Below are 13,751 nucleotides of genomic sequence, written 5' to 3' on the forward strand. Positions count from 1 at the left end.
CGCCCCCCACCTCCTCCCCCCCTTCCTCCGCGCTGTCCCGATCCCCCCCCCGCCCGGTCCCGGCGAAGCCCCGCGGCTGCGCGTGCTTTCCCGGTGACAGCGCGAGGGCTCCCCTGTGACTAACGAGCCTTCCCGCAGCCTCCGATTACCGGGTTCCTCATGCAGGGGACCGGCCGCACGTTACAACGGAAATCAAACTCAACGCAGGGCAGCCGGTGCCCGAAGCTTTCCCAGCAGTTCGGCAATTCCCAAACGCACCCCGGGGCGAGGCCTCGGCCGCTGCCTCCAGTGCCCTGCTCCCAGCGAAAACCGGCCCTTCGTGAAATGAAAATTGTTCCACAGCTGTTTATCAACGGCAGCATTTTTTCCCCTGACAGACAGGCGTGTATGCCACCAGGCCTGTATTTATGAGAAATTATTTTACATCTATTAAGACCAAAGAACACCACACAAATCATCATCCAGATTCTGGGACTAGCACAGGCTATGACGACCCGCAGCTTCAGCAGGGCATGCTTGCCTAAAGCTTTTTTTTCACCATTTACTCAGTCACATAACATGTTTTAAAACCAATTATAATAGTATATACACAATCTACTTCTTGTTAACAGTCCACGCTACACTGTTCCGTACACCAAACTGGGACAAGGGAAAGGCAGGAGCCCCAGAGCGGCCCAGGACACCGACACCTCGGGAAAGGGCGTTATTCATCCGAGTCCAGGTCGCTGTCTCCTGCAATGGAATGGAAGTCCTCACTGTCTTCCTCATCTTCAGACAGATGGACCTGACTTAATACGCTTGGCCCACAGCGCTGCTGTTCTTCCTCTTCCTCCTCTTCCGAGACCTCATACCCTCCGATACTGCTGAAACTAGTATCCCTTGTGTTGGATTTTGGGTCTGGCTCTTCATAGCTGCCGTAACTACAAGAAAGAAGAAATATATTATCTATTAATTATACTATCAAATATTCAAATCAGCTGCTGATACCAACAATTCTGTATTTAACTCCTGTAAAAGTTCCCTGGCTTGAAGTCCTTGTGGAACACTCGGAGCCACTGTGCACTTCAATTCTGTCAATGGCCAGCTTTTTAAAATAGAAAAAAACCCAAACACCCAGCTCTCCTGATGAAACAATTGCCTACTAGCATCCTCATTGCACTCTGATATATTCAGGTGAGGAGAAACAGATTGCTCCAGCACCTTCCATCTGTCACCTTTACTGCAGACAGGAAGGCAGACAGCTCATTCTCATCATCTTCTCTAGCATTTTCTGCTGGCTACCATCAAGGTACTGGACTGGACCAAGCATTTGTCTGACCCAGCAGAGCTATCTGTACAATAATTTATTAAACAAACATCAATAATAGCATTAAGGGACAGAATTACACAAGTTGAAAAATAACAGAGAATCTAATGCTAATACTCTATATAATGGCCAGAGAAGGAAGAATAGGTCAGTATTCCCTCAAGTGAATGCAAAATAAAAATGCAAAATAAAGCTGATATTGCTGTACTTGTAATTTTCTAATAATGGAACTCCTTCCAAAATACAGACTATGCATATTCCTATCCTTTTGGATTTCAACTAAGCAGTCTCCTTTCAAGTAAGGAAATGTTTATTCTTAGAGAAAAAAGCCAAAAACCATGAAGTTGATCAGCTAAATCATCTTGTAACTTCAAAGGCATCTTGTACTTTCTGAAACAACCTATAAAAACCTTTACTGGTCCTGCCTTCCAAAATCACTATGTACAGGAAGTCTACCTACAAGAAAGAACTTTTTTACTTCAACACTTTCATTAGTGAAAATCTAAAAGCAAAACCAAGTTTCTGTCGATAGGAAGTACATTGCAATTATGGTAATAATGGTTGCAGCAATAAAACCAATGACAAAATAACAGAAAAGAAAAAAGAAATATTCTTCAGCTTTCTATGATAAACACTTCAAAATCTTTAAGAGAAGGGATTTTGTTTTGAAAAATAATTATAACAAGATTCTCAGCTGTAATTACCTGATATTACTGTCCTCCATAACATGAGATGTCTCCCCACCGTCTCCTTCATAAGACATCATGCTCTCTTCATTGTCCATGCCCATTCGTGTGTTCTCTTGAAGAACATGAGGTTGCTTAGGTCTCACTGCATTGGGCTCCACATCTGAGTCGCTGCCACTCTCACTCAGTTGGATAGCTGTGCGATAAGCCAACATTTGGTCACAAATCGAAAGTTTTGTTCTGTCAGTTACATACCTGTTGTCTTTGCTTAAAGGCTATATATAATATTGACTGTAAGGAATGTACACAAAGTAGTGTCTCCACAAGGTAGCAGAAGGGGTATTTGGGATGTGATACCACTTACTGAATACTCAATTCTGATGTTATTCAAAAGCAATCTCATTACCACCATTACTCAAAAAGGCCTTATTTGCTTGTCTACTCTGAATAATTCCTCCTTGTTCCCCCCTAATGACTTTCAGAAGCCATCACTAAATGCCACTATAAGCTTTTCTGCATGGCCAGTTTTTTAGTAAAACGGGGAAACACTGTGAAGAACCTCCAGACACCTCTTAACAGTTCTCTATAACACCGACCACTGTTTCACATCAAAATAAATGTTGTGCTTTTACTAAGCTGCTCATTCCTGGCTCTGCACACCAAATCATAGTCCCCTACATTTCAGAACCATTTGCAGTTTCACTTTATGAAATACAGTTGATCAGATCTTGTCTTAACTCAACTTTCTTTTGTGTCCATGCTTACAGCACTCTTACTCCACTTTGGTTTCAGTTCCATTTATGTTTATCCAGTTTTCTCATATTGCCCTTTGGTGTCTCTTCTTTTTTTGACTACTAGACCACCTGGCCTATATATCCCAATTATGTTCTATTCTCTCTACTGCATGTTTTTGTGATGGAAGCATGAGAAGATTAGCTGGGTTTGTGAACAACCAGTTCCTATTCAACCTTTTATAAAAAAGGACACCTACATGAGAAAGGATTATCTCCCTCTTCATCACTCCCATCATCATCATCTTCTCCATCAGACATGAGCAAATCTTCATAGAGGACACTGGCCTGCGGCTGCTGGGCTGATCCTTCTTCTTCATCAGCAAGGTCACCATCTGCATCTTCAACTTCCTAGGTGACAAGAACAGGGCTAGTGAAGATCAAAGAACACAGAAACTACTGCTGCCATTTCTAGCACATGCCTATTATTTATCACACTGTTCATTCTGAAGCATTCGCTTATTTCATAATGCTAACATTTTAAAACTACATTTAAGAGTCTAGCTGTCACTACGCATACTGCTGTGTTTCAGGGTGGCAGACATAGCAGACAACCCTTATACTATGGAGACTTCTACCACAAGTATGCAAGTCAACACGTAGACTGTTGGCTGGGATTTCTGTAAATATACTCACTGGGGCTGGAGTCTTAGGTTTCCCATCATCATCCTCATCAAACCCTTCAATATCTACGTCAGAGTCTTCCTCGCCCAGCCTACCTCGCCCCTGGCGTGTCTGAATGGAGAACACAAAGAGTAATACCATTGAGGAAGGCACCACTGGACATATATCAAAGGGTATGACTGACATCTGGACCACAATGATGAGTGTGGGAGTACAGGGGCGGAAAGACAAAAAGAAAAGTATCACTCTCAGAGCAAGGATCCTTCCTCTCTTTATTCCAAGATCAGAGAGCACACAGTCTCCACACACTTTTATCCTGATGTGTTCATCCTTGAAAAGGGAATCTCCAGCCTTACAGCGCCAAGAGTTCTTTGCTTACCTAGCCATTTCTGGAAAATACCACTAGGTCTCAAAAAGTGCTTATTTTCACAAAATATTTTAAAAGCAGACATCAGTTTCCACTAAATCTTCTCCTGCTCTTCTCTCTCATATCCTTCCCTCAATCACCGTGAGTCCAAGGTAGAGAGGACATGCAGATTCTGTCCCAAACACTACAAATTGAAAGTCTGTAGAAAGCTTGAAGGCTTCCAAATCTAGAAGGCATTCTCAAAGCTACAGCCAGCCACAATACTAGACAGAACTGTTCACATTCAGTCTCTGTTTGGATTGCCCAGAACAGCTCTCACCAGTATTTCTGATACCACTTTCAGTCTTGTGGCCCTCCTCACCTTCTTCCTCCTCCTGGTAATTTATTTTCATGGTTATATTACTGCATCTCCTTCTGCTATTCCCTCTCCTCCAAGATTTTTTTAGAATTTATTTTTACAGAATAAAGAATAAGAAAAAATACTCTGTGGTTACTGTAACAAGTTACTGTAACCTGTCACCTTTTTTTTGTTTTCTTTTACAACTATAAGGTATCTACAGTGGCAACCATCTCTTCCTAGGTGTTTGTAGAGCTTCTAATCATCACTGGATGTGACCATAATAATCTAATTATCTTCTTCCAAATCTGTAGAATATACTTCACCATTTCCCTATTCAGAATCAACAAGGGATTGCATATTAGCCCGCTGTAGCATGAGTCACCAGGTTTTTTACTCCCAGAAGTAGTGAAGCAAACAAATATCTGGCCTTAGGCAGATTCTTCTGCAGCTTTTGATTCTCTATTCTTTGTTTTGCAGTGTCTCAATTCCCAGTGCTCTTTAATTTTTTCCTTTTCCCTCAAAGCAGTCAAAATGAAGGAAATTGTGTAACTTTTGAAATGGATTCTCTTCTCTGCTTGGGAAAACTGCTGATCTTTGTCACCTGTTTCCTACAAAGTAACTGCCTCCTTTCAGTAATTTGCTTATACAACCCAACTCTCCAACCACATGAAAAAATGGAGGATTCTGACCTGAGTTCCTCGCTTCTCTGGGGTAGTGATGGGAGTGTCCATAGCAGACAAATTGCTCTCATCTTGATAGACTGAAGCATCATGTGACATACTGAGGGAAGTGCTGGTATCATACAAATCAGGTGGCTAAAGTATATGTAGAAACAGGAGACATAACATTCTCAGACACTGGACTGAGATTAGAACAGTATCTTGAGAGGCAAGACTGGGATTTCAGGACAAAATGCATTTTTGGGCATGGTGTTTATATTTTTAAACCCTGTTTAATCAAAATAAGCTATTTATTCTTAAAGAACAAACATGGTAAAATGCAATAGATCACAACCTCATGTTTGGTTTGCCAAACAGCAGATTTCAAAGTAGAAGTCAGTACTTCTATACAGTGCAATCCTACAGAGGCCAAAATCGTAAATGGACTCCAAAAGGATTAGATAGATTTATAAAGAACAGGCCTCTCTGCAACTCATAAATACAATGGTCCAGATGCAACACCAGTTTAAGGTGCCTGAACAGCCAATTGCCAGAAGCAGAGAGGCTTCACTGTAAGAAGGATCACTGTACGTTTGCATCCACTTACTTCTGGTCCCTGCCAGAGACAGAATACCTGATTACATTAACCTTTGGTTTGACTCAGCATGGCCCTTTTCCATTCCTACAATGGAAATGGTGGTGTAACCACAATGCTGCTATCAGAACTGGGAAAAGTCTATCGCATATGAAATAGCAAAGCTTCAGCTTTCAATCAATTCTATGTAAATCACTGTCTCAAGAGACCCTAAAGCTGACAAAAGCAAGAAAAAAGGGAGGTTTGGATAAAACATTCTAAAAGCCAATCTGTAGCTTGCATGCCATTTGACCACTGAAGAGATAATGAGGAACTACAGGTTAGGATTTTGATAAGATGCCCTTACAATACACAGTTTATGTATCATAACAATCCTGAAAGTGTTATGAGCAGTAGCAATACTGTTTAAAATAGTCAAAACAAGCTGCCTAAGAATTTAAGCAGACATGTAAACCACAGGCAGCCTTCTACTTGCTGGATTTGCTTTTTATATCCTGGAGTGGAGTCCAGCTCCTGAAGACACATACAGGGAGATAAATATTAGTCATCACAACTGCATTTGAAATAAAGGGAACTAAAGCCAAGCAACCATCACCAGACCTGCCTATCTGTGACAAGTTTGGGAGTGTGGGAAGCAGGAGTGTACCTCCAGCCAAGAAGCAGAGAGAAAGCGTGGCCTTCAGATGAGGAGAAGCTCAGGATGCTGTCTCCTTTAGCAAGCACAGAGAAGGAGCAGACAACTAGTAGGCAGTTCACTGCTCAGGCCTCTCTTCCTTTATCCTGATCATCAACTTCGACAAAAAATCAGAACAGGTAATACAACTCTTGGGAAGGCAACCGCCAGATAGAAGAATGACATTTTTGTACCTCGTTCTCTGAGGTATTGGGATCATCCTTGACTCCATCTAATATTCCTTGAAATGTGTCAATAGATAGTTTCAACAACTGATCTCCAAAGATTCCCTTGCAGCCTGCCACTTCCCATTGCCTGGAACGTCTTTTTGCATGATACTGAGCTTCAGTATTCCCACCCCATTGAATTCAATCATCATTCCCAGCAAGTTTTTCCTAGCTTCCTAAAATGCTACATTTTGGAGTGGTTTTTTGTGGGGAGACATGGAAGGAGAGTGTTAAAATATTGCCCTACAATTGTTTGTAGCCTGCTATCCTGGCTCCAGCCATGTAATCTTTGTATACTTATTGCCTAAACAAAATTTTCTGTTAAAAATAATCTTTGTAAGTTCTAAAATAGATCCTGAACTTCAAGCCCCTCTTTTCTGTTCTGACTTTACTAAAATTCAATGCAACTTTCCAGATGTAATCACACCAGACTTGCACAGAATAAAAAAAATTATTGATCTACAGTTGGGATGAAAAACTGCAAAGGAAGCTTTGCTCTGTCTTTCTACACTGGGTATACAACAGCTGAATTTTAATCATTCAGTTACTGGTAGAGAGATATTTCCTAAGGCTTATGAACTTCAACAGTTTTTCCAAATAAAGAGAAGGCAGATCTCAGACACTAGGATGACATTCCTTGAACCATTACATAATTTATCAGGCAAATTCCAATGGCAATTTCAGGAATGAACTTGTCATTCCTGATTAAAATTTTTTTACTGATGTTTTTAAAAACCACCACACAGACAAAAGCAAGAAGAATCATTATCAACAACAACAAAAGGTCTAAATAGCTTGTAAAACTTTGTCAAACTGTAAACACCAAAAAAGCAGTCTGTCATACAATCTCCACTATGAATTATGTTTTCAACTTTGTCTATAATCCATACAAAGTAACTGACACACAAAATTGTCTGCTATAAAATAGTAATGAAGAGTAAAAAATGTTATTTCCATTAGAACCAAAATAAAGAAATGTAAAGAATCCCAGCAAAGAATGCAGAGGAGTCATACTTTGCTGACCATATCAGGCAATTTCTTTGCTCATAGCAATAAGGCTTTTCAACAACGCCCCCACCAAACAGGTCTCTGGCTTCTCCTCAGCACTACAGTATTGATGGTTTTTCCTCATGTTTTCCTTACCTTTTCACTGCTTTGCTTTCTGAGGGTTTCTAACTGCTACACTTGCAGAGTCCTTGAATTTCTAACCAACATTCAGTTGTGCCTGACTGAACACTACAAGCTCATCTTGAGACCAGTTTTGCAAGTAGCTTGGGAAATTACTTTCTTTGTCTTAGGCAGCTCACTCTCAGAAGCATCATAACTGCTTCTCATATTTATCCTTAAAAAATAGCTGTTAGCACACCATCCAACAAGATACTCTACTAAAAGACAAACTGCAGACAGATGGAGAACAGTAAACAAAGAGGCACCTCTAGAACGACCATACAGGAGACTGAAACCAAAAGAATGGAAGTGAAAACTTAGCTTGGTCACTTGCCTGTGGAGTGTAGGGACCAGGGGTCATAGGATCAAGACTTTCCAGATCTGCCTCCTCTAGCGCTGCTTCCTTAGCAGTAGAGATGTCTCTCTCAAGTTGAGTCAGGTGCTCATCATACTAAGAACAAAGAAGCTTACTGAGGTTGCAGAACAGAAAATTAAAACAGAAAAATCTGACAGCAGAGTTGTCCACATACCTCAGCTAAAGTCTGATAACAGATGTTTACAATCTCCTGGGCTGTTTTTGTGTACTGACTGTCTGGCCCTGTGGTAAGAAACAAATCTCTTTATGCATTCTGACATTTGCTCAGTTCCAGCTACTGAGACAGAAAGACAGGTTTCGGTTACATAGCTCTCATGACACAGATCCCTAAATCCCAACACATTCTGATCTAAGGAGAAAGATAAAGCAGGGTTCACATCCAACTAGCAAAGAGTAACCAGTTTGTTCCAGCATTAAAAATACGATTTAGGAGATGGGAAGTTTGTACCCTGTCAATCTCAAGGAAATTCCCAGAAACAAGTCACTGAATGAGAAATGCACACTGAACAAGTAGAAAATCCTCCCCAAATGTAACTGCCCCACTCTGCACAAGATGGTAAATAAAGCACCATATGGCAATGAAAACATCACTGTTTAAGCACCTCTTTTTCTCAGCAGGAATGGAAAACAATCAAGCTCAGGATTCACAGCTTCAGGTTTTCACAGCAGTACAGAACATGTGCCTAGATCTATTTATTTAAGTACAGAAGGCAGCTGAAGCCTTAGTTTCACAACCTACCATTGTACTTAATGCTGTTGGCAAGGATGAGGTTAACATCATCCAGGAAAGTCTCTCTGTTCTGGTATTTGTGTTTGGAGATATTCTGGAAGAGATCATCACCCAGTAAGTAATCAAATCTAAACATCTCTCAAGTAGCTGCTCAGTTCAAGCTACATACCTTGCGGATAGTCTCCAGATCCATTGGATTAGCTATCACCTTGTAATAATCAGGAACAAACTTTTTGTTAACTGGATGATGAAAGGGCCAAGACTGAAGGAAAGAAAACAGAGAAGTTTAGAAAGCTTCTGTGTAGAAATTTTTACAGTTTCATCTACAATTGTCATAAAGCAAGTCCATATATACACCAATTTAACAGTTCATCATGGTGTGACAGCACAGACAAAAAAAACCCTCTAAAATCTGTTTCTAAACATAGAAATGAGAACTTGGTGACAACAGAGAATGGAACCAAGAAAGTTTTCAAAAGGACAGGCATTAAGTCCTCTCTCATTCAGTCTAACCACTACAAACTCTTGTTGCTTACTCCACTTAGATAAAATGCACTTTATAGATGAGTGACACTGAAGTCCTTATCTGTGCAGTTTTATTTGGTAAGCTTAAAAGTCTGGGGTTTTTGAATACTAATGAACTAGTACAACAGAGGGTAAACCTGATCAATTAGAAATCAGCTGCTGTTTCATTTCACCTGAGAACTGCACCTTTTCAGAGTGCTTCCAGTTCTACCAGTGCAAATGCTCTAAGCAGCTGGAGAAGAGTATGTTTTATAATGGCCATGCTTAATGAAAACCAGTGACTTCATACTAATGGGAGGTTGATACAGGCACTATTCAGGAGTGAGAGCAGCAGGAAAAAAACCTGGAACCCAGACTTCACTTCTGGACCTTTGCTCCAGTGAGAAGGGGGTGAGTGTGCCAGTCAGAAAATGACAGGCCAGCTCCCTAGCAGAGCACTTTTTTTTTTTTTTTTTTTTTTTGGTAGTACACTAACAACCACAATGTAAATACACAGTCACAGGACTATAATCACCACGTTTTACACATCATACACACTCTACTCAAGCTACATACATCTGGAACTGCCATCATCTTTTGAGTGACAATGTTATCCAAAATGAAGGAAAATGCCACTTGATCATCATCATCCAGGAGGGGATTAATTGCTTTTTCTAACCGAGCGAGTTTATCTTCCTTCTGCAATAAAAGTAAGGAACATCAGTGGCTGACCCCAGATTAATAACTGTTAATATCAGGATACTCTCTCCTAAAGAGACTCCCATTCACCTTTTAATGTAGACATTTGTAAATAAGGGGGGATAATAGCCTAGATATAAGCCTACATACAAGATGAAGTAACTAGAGTAACAAATGAGCATCTATTTTTTGAGAAAGTCTCCAACATTTAAAACTGTAAAAATCAAATACACCCTGGGGCGCAGGGAACGAGTTCCCTTATTCTTCCACTGTATTTTGCATGCTCATGTCCTCTATCCTCAAACTCCTCAACCACCCCTGACCATCCCTCCCCTTCCACTCTGATCACAACTCATTCGCAAGACTTGCCTCTTTTAGCTTTTCATCACACAGGTCCAGCATGGACTGAGATATCTGTGTCAGTGAGTGCTTTGGCCCTGCAAACACACAGCAAGTACAGTGAGATACTCCAGCCTGATTAAAAAAGCCAATTATGTCACAGTGTGACTTAACCTTTACTCCTAAAGCATCACTGATTATACTCCTAGTGCAGCTGGGAGTATATCCTCAGTATACTCTCAATACACACAGTTACTATATTTTAGTATGGATTTTATATGAGAAAAGGTTAATTGTAGCAAATATTCATACTTCTGTTACACATTATGTTAGGGTTTGGAAACCCTATGGGAAAGCAGCCGTGCCTGTGGAAGACTGGCCTCTAAGTCCTCCACCTTTGCCAAACTTCCAGAATATGTCAGGAAATTTCTGTTTCCTTCACTAAATCCAGTCAGTGAAGCAGAACTGCTAAGGAAGACAAGATGGGCATTTAAGGAATATTCAGAAAACCACAGCTTTAAATAATTTCACGATTCCTCAGACATGGAAACAAGTATTTGCAAAAGAACTATGGAAAAAAAATCTCATTTATTGGGATAAAACAGGGACTTAGCTGTCCAAATAATAAAAGAAGCACTAAAGGCACAAAAACAGTGAAGTCAGTGTCACCCCAAATGCTGCACAGCCCACAGAGATTCAAAGCAGCTGTGAGGGGTTTTTTTATCTGTCAAATGAATACTTTTTGGACAAAGACCTTTCTGTCAGCAGTCAGAATACAGCTGACCTATAGTTGCTCAATGAATCAGCACTTTTCCCTAGCAGATGCACGCTCTGCTGCAGAATCTATGGTTTTTTTTGGTTTTCAGACTAGCTTTCTGACCTTCCCAAATGGGGAAAAACATTGCGACTAAGAACCAAAATACGCAAAGTCATTACAGTAAACTCTACTCAAAGCTGCATGCTCCAAGGCAACAGCTTCAGAAGGTGTGAACAATTCCTATTTGTACTGAAAGAACCACTAAAGCATAATGTAGAGAAATTAAGTTCAGAAGCATCTCCCCACCAATCTACGTCTGAAAGCGAAAACGAAGGACACTCATTATTAAATCTACTGAAAATGTTTTGCTTAGCTTCACGCTACATGAAGGGGATATGCAGAACTTTGCTTCGGTGCAGTTTGAATTAATACATGCAACGGTGTCTTCAGTCATCAATAGGTGCATAATTGAACTTCAGTTACAACATCACAGTCATCACTTATTGTTAAATGCTGGAGTCCACTTCTTTCTTATTTATGAATTAGGTCATTAACATTAACATAATCTTTCAGGTATATCTGGAAAAATATACATTTATTGCTGCCAGCTGACAGTGAATTTATTCTGCTTTTCAGTTGCTTTCATTATTTCTAGAAGATGTACAGCTCACGCGTGTACAATGTATTAGCAGAAACACAGATCCCTTGTGATATTAATGGCCTACCATTGTATGTTGCACTGTTCTTAACAATTAGTTCCAGATGTTCTCTGAACTCTTCTCGGGATGGGTACTGCCGCTTCCGAACATTTTCACGCAGGGTCTGTAAATCCATGGGACGAGTAATGATCTTATAATAATCTTTGACAACTTTTGGATTTACAGGTGTATGAAAGGGGTATGTCTGAGGAGGAAAAAACCAAAAATGCTTATTAACACAGTACTAGCAAAGCTAATCTTAGTTTAACTTCCACAATTGAATAGGTACTAACATACAAAACCTTTATACAATCAGTTCCTTAACTGCACCAGGGAAATATGATATGCTCAGACCCACAGCAGCTATCACTTTCCTCTACAAAATATTATTTAATACCATTATAAGAAGAAAAATCTCACAAAGAATTCTCAGATGTTATGCAACACAAAAGTCAGGAAACTAACTTTCAATTCTCATTTCAACTCAAATCTTGCATTTAATCTTTTGATTTTGTAAGTTCCTAGTAAAATCTGGTCAGAAACAGTGACGTACACAATTCTCTCCAGTGCCACATACATAAAAGTATGCCACATTGCCACATCGAGTGTTATGCATCTTTTTCTGGTTTTGTTGGGGGGGGGGGGGGGGGGGGGGGGGGGGGGGGGCGGGGAAATCACATCCCAAGCTTTGAATATGTATCCATACAGAACTATTCAACAGTATTTTCTGATATGGGCATTTTCATCTCAAAAAGATTCTCAGCTGAGATAGTTTATGAAATAATGCATACAAACTATGTGCAGGGCAGGAGAAAAGGGGTGGCACACCACTTATGTCAGAAAAGCCCAGCCTAATTTTGGTGTCTGCAACATATAACCTACTTCAGCCATATTGCTTAAGACCCAGGTTTTTGGTCTCATAGCTCAAGCTTACATTAGGAAGATCCCTTATGTCATTGATGATGCCCTCCAAGATGGATGACAGCGTCACCATGGGATCTGTTCGCCGTCGGTGGATAGATTTATGAGGACGCTAAAAAAATGAAGAGATAGAAAAATTAAGGCAGTTCCAAGATATTTACCCACAGAAATTCTAGGCAATTGAGTTTATTAATTTCCTGGGCAGGTATCTGCTTTGCATGCAGAAGATGCACAGGAGCAGCAAAGAAACTGGCCGGTTGGTACAAACAGAAATAGAGATGCTGCAATCAGCTCAGTAACACCTTCACTCACATTCAGATAATCACAGTGAACGGTTGTTCCTACTCGCCGCTTCTTCTTTGGAGGAAGTTGCTGTTTAGGAAACTTCAGAACCAGGGATTTCCTGCGAACCTCATCCGCACTAGGTAAAAACAAAGAGGCGTAATACTTTCTCCAGCCCTCTTGTGAATCGAGACCAGTATAGGCTCTGGTCCCATCTGTCGTAATACCAAATACACAATCAAAGTACTGTAGTAATAGTCTATGTAAAGCCCTGTCACTTTATTCCTGGGATTAATACACATATGAGTATTCTGCACTAAGCTCTAAACTGTTTTTCTTACTACCCATCAGTATCTCTGCTTCTTCCCTCACCTCTCAATCAGTTGTTTTCCCAGGACAATTTTTGTTCCTTCTACTTTGATGAGTTCTTCATTATCATTGTGAATTACTGTTTTTTCCAGCTCTTCCTCCTGCTCCTCTGTCATTGCAACAGGATTAGAAGGTGGGGCATTTGTTTGGTAGTAAAGAGGGCAGAACTTATTAGTCCTCATATGGCCAATTGCACCACATGCTCCACATTTTAGCTGCAAAAATATAAGAAAGATGACAGATCAGAATTCATACATAGGCTCCTAGTTTAGATGCCAAGTATCATTTAAATCTCCTAGTTAGACCTTTAGTACATCACTAGAACAGAAAACTTATCCAAATACCCAAGACCCGTTAGCATGCGTTACATATGGATATGCTTACTTTCAAGTCTGGACGCTCTTTCATTTTCTTGGGCTTCTTTTCTGGAGGGCCCTTGAGTTTCTCTTTTTCTTGGTTCCGTTTTAACCGCCGTAATTGTTCCTGGATCCTGCGCCGCTCCTTCCGCATTTCCTCACGGTGCTGTTCATCAAATAGAGCAAACTTTCGTCTTGGGGGGGGGAAGGGGGGGGGTGAGAAAAAACACACAAGTTTTTCATCTGAGTTGTTGTCTTACCAGGTATTCTTATGCCAAGTCAATC

The 13,751-nt window shown here is 40.5% G+C and overlaps 1 protein-coding gene across 7 annotated transcripts in view; it reads right to left on the reverse strand.

Annotated features, from left to right (window-relative positions):
- Nucleotides 1-559: 559 nt before the first annotated feature.
- Nucleotides 560-13,751, reverse strand: part of TAF1 (TATA-box binding protein associated factor 1) — a 32,423-nt gene continuing 19,231 nt past the window's right edge. For 4 of the 7 annotated variants that reach the window (XM_040614240.1, XM_040614238.1, XM_040614243.1 and 1 more), the window contains 16 exons: nt 13,495-13,660; nt 13,114-13,325; nt 12,772-12,880; nt 12,473-12,571; nt 11,566-11,743; nt 10,114-10,181; nt 9,622-9,744; nt 8,711-8,803; nt 8,551-8,635; nt 7,966-8,033; nt 7,770-7,886; nt 4,804-4,929; nt 3,420-3,518; nt 2,984-3,134; nt 2,011-2,188; nt 560-920 (listed from right to left, as the gene is read on the reverse strand). In XM_040614240.1, the coding sequence (XP_040470174.1) occupies nt 704-920; nt 2,011-2,188; nt 2,984-3,134; nt 3,420-3,518; nt 4,804-4,929; nt 7,770-7,886; nt 7,966-8,033; nt 8,551-8,635; nt 8,711-8,803; nt 9,622-9,744; nt 10,114-10,181; nt 11,566-11,743; nt 12,473-12,571; nt 12,772-12,880; nt 13,114-13,325; nt 13,495-13,660 (2,089 nt within the window). In that variant the 3' untranslated portion in view covers nt 560-703. The remainder of the gene's footprint in view (nt 921-2,010; nt 2,189-2,983; nt 3,135-3,419; nt 3,519-4,803; nt 4,930-7,769; nt 7,887-7,965; nt 8,034-8,550; nt 8,636-8,710; nt 8,804-9,621; nt 9,745-10,113; nt 10,182-11,565; nt 11,744-12,472; nt 12,572-12,771; nt 12,881-13,113; nt 13,326-13,494; nt 13,661-13,751) is intronic. The other 3 variants (XM_040614245.1, XM_040614239.1, XM_040614242.1) reach the window with 2 other exon arrangements.

Source organism: Falco naumanni, chromosome 14 (assembly GCF_017639655.2).
Source record: "Falco naumanni isolate bFalNau1 chromosome 14, bFalNau1.pat, whole genome shotgun sequence".
Taxonomy (NCBI): domain Eukaryota; kingdom Metazoa; phylum Chordata; class Aves; order Falconiformes; family Falconidae; genus Falco; species Falco naumanni.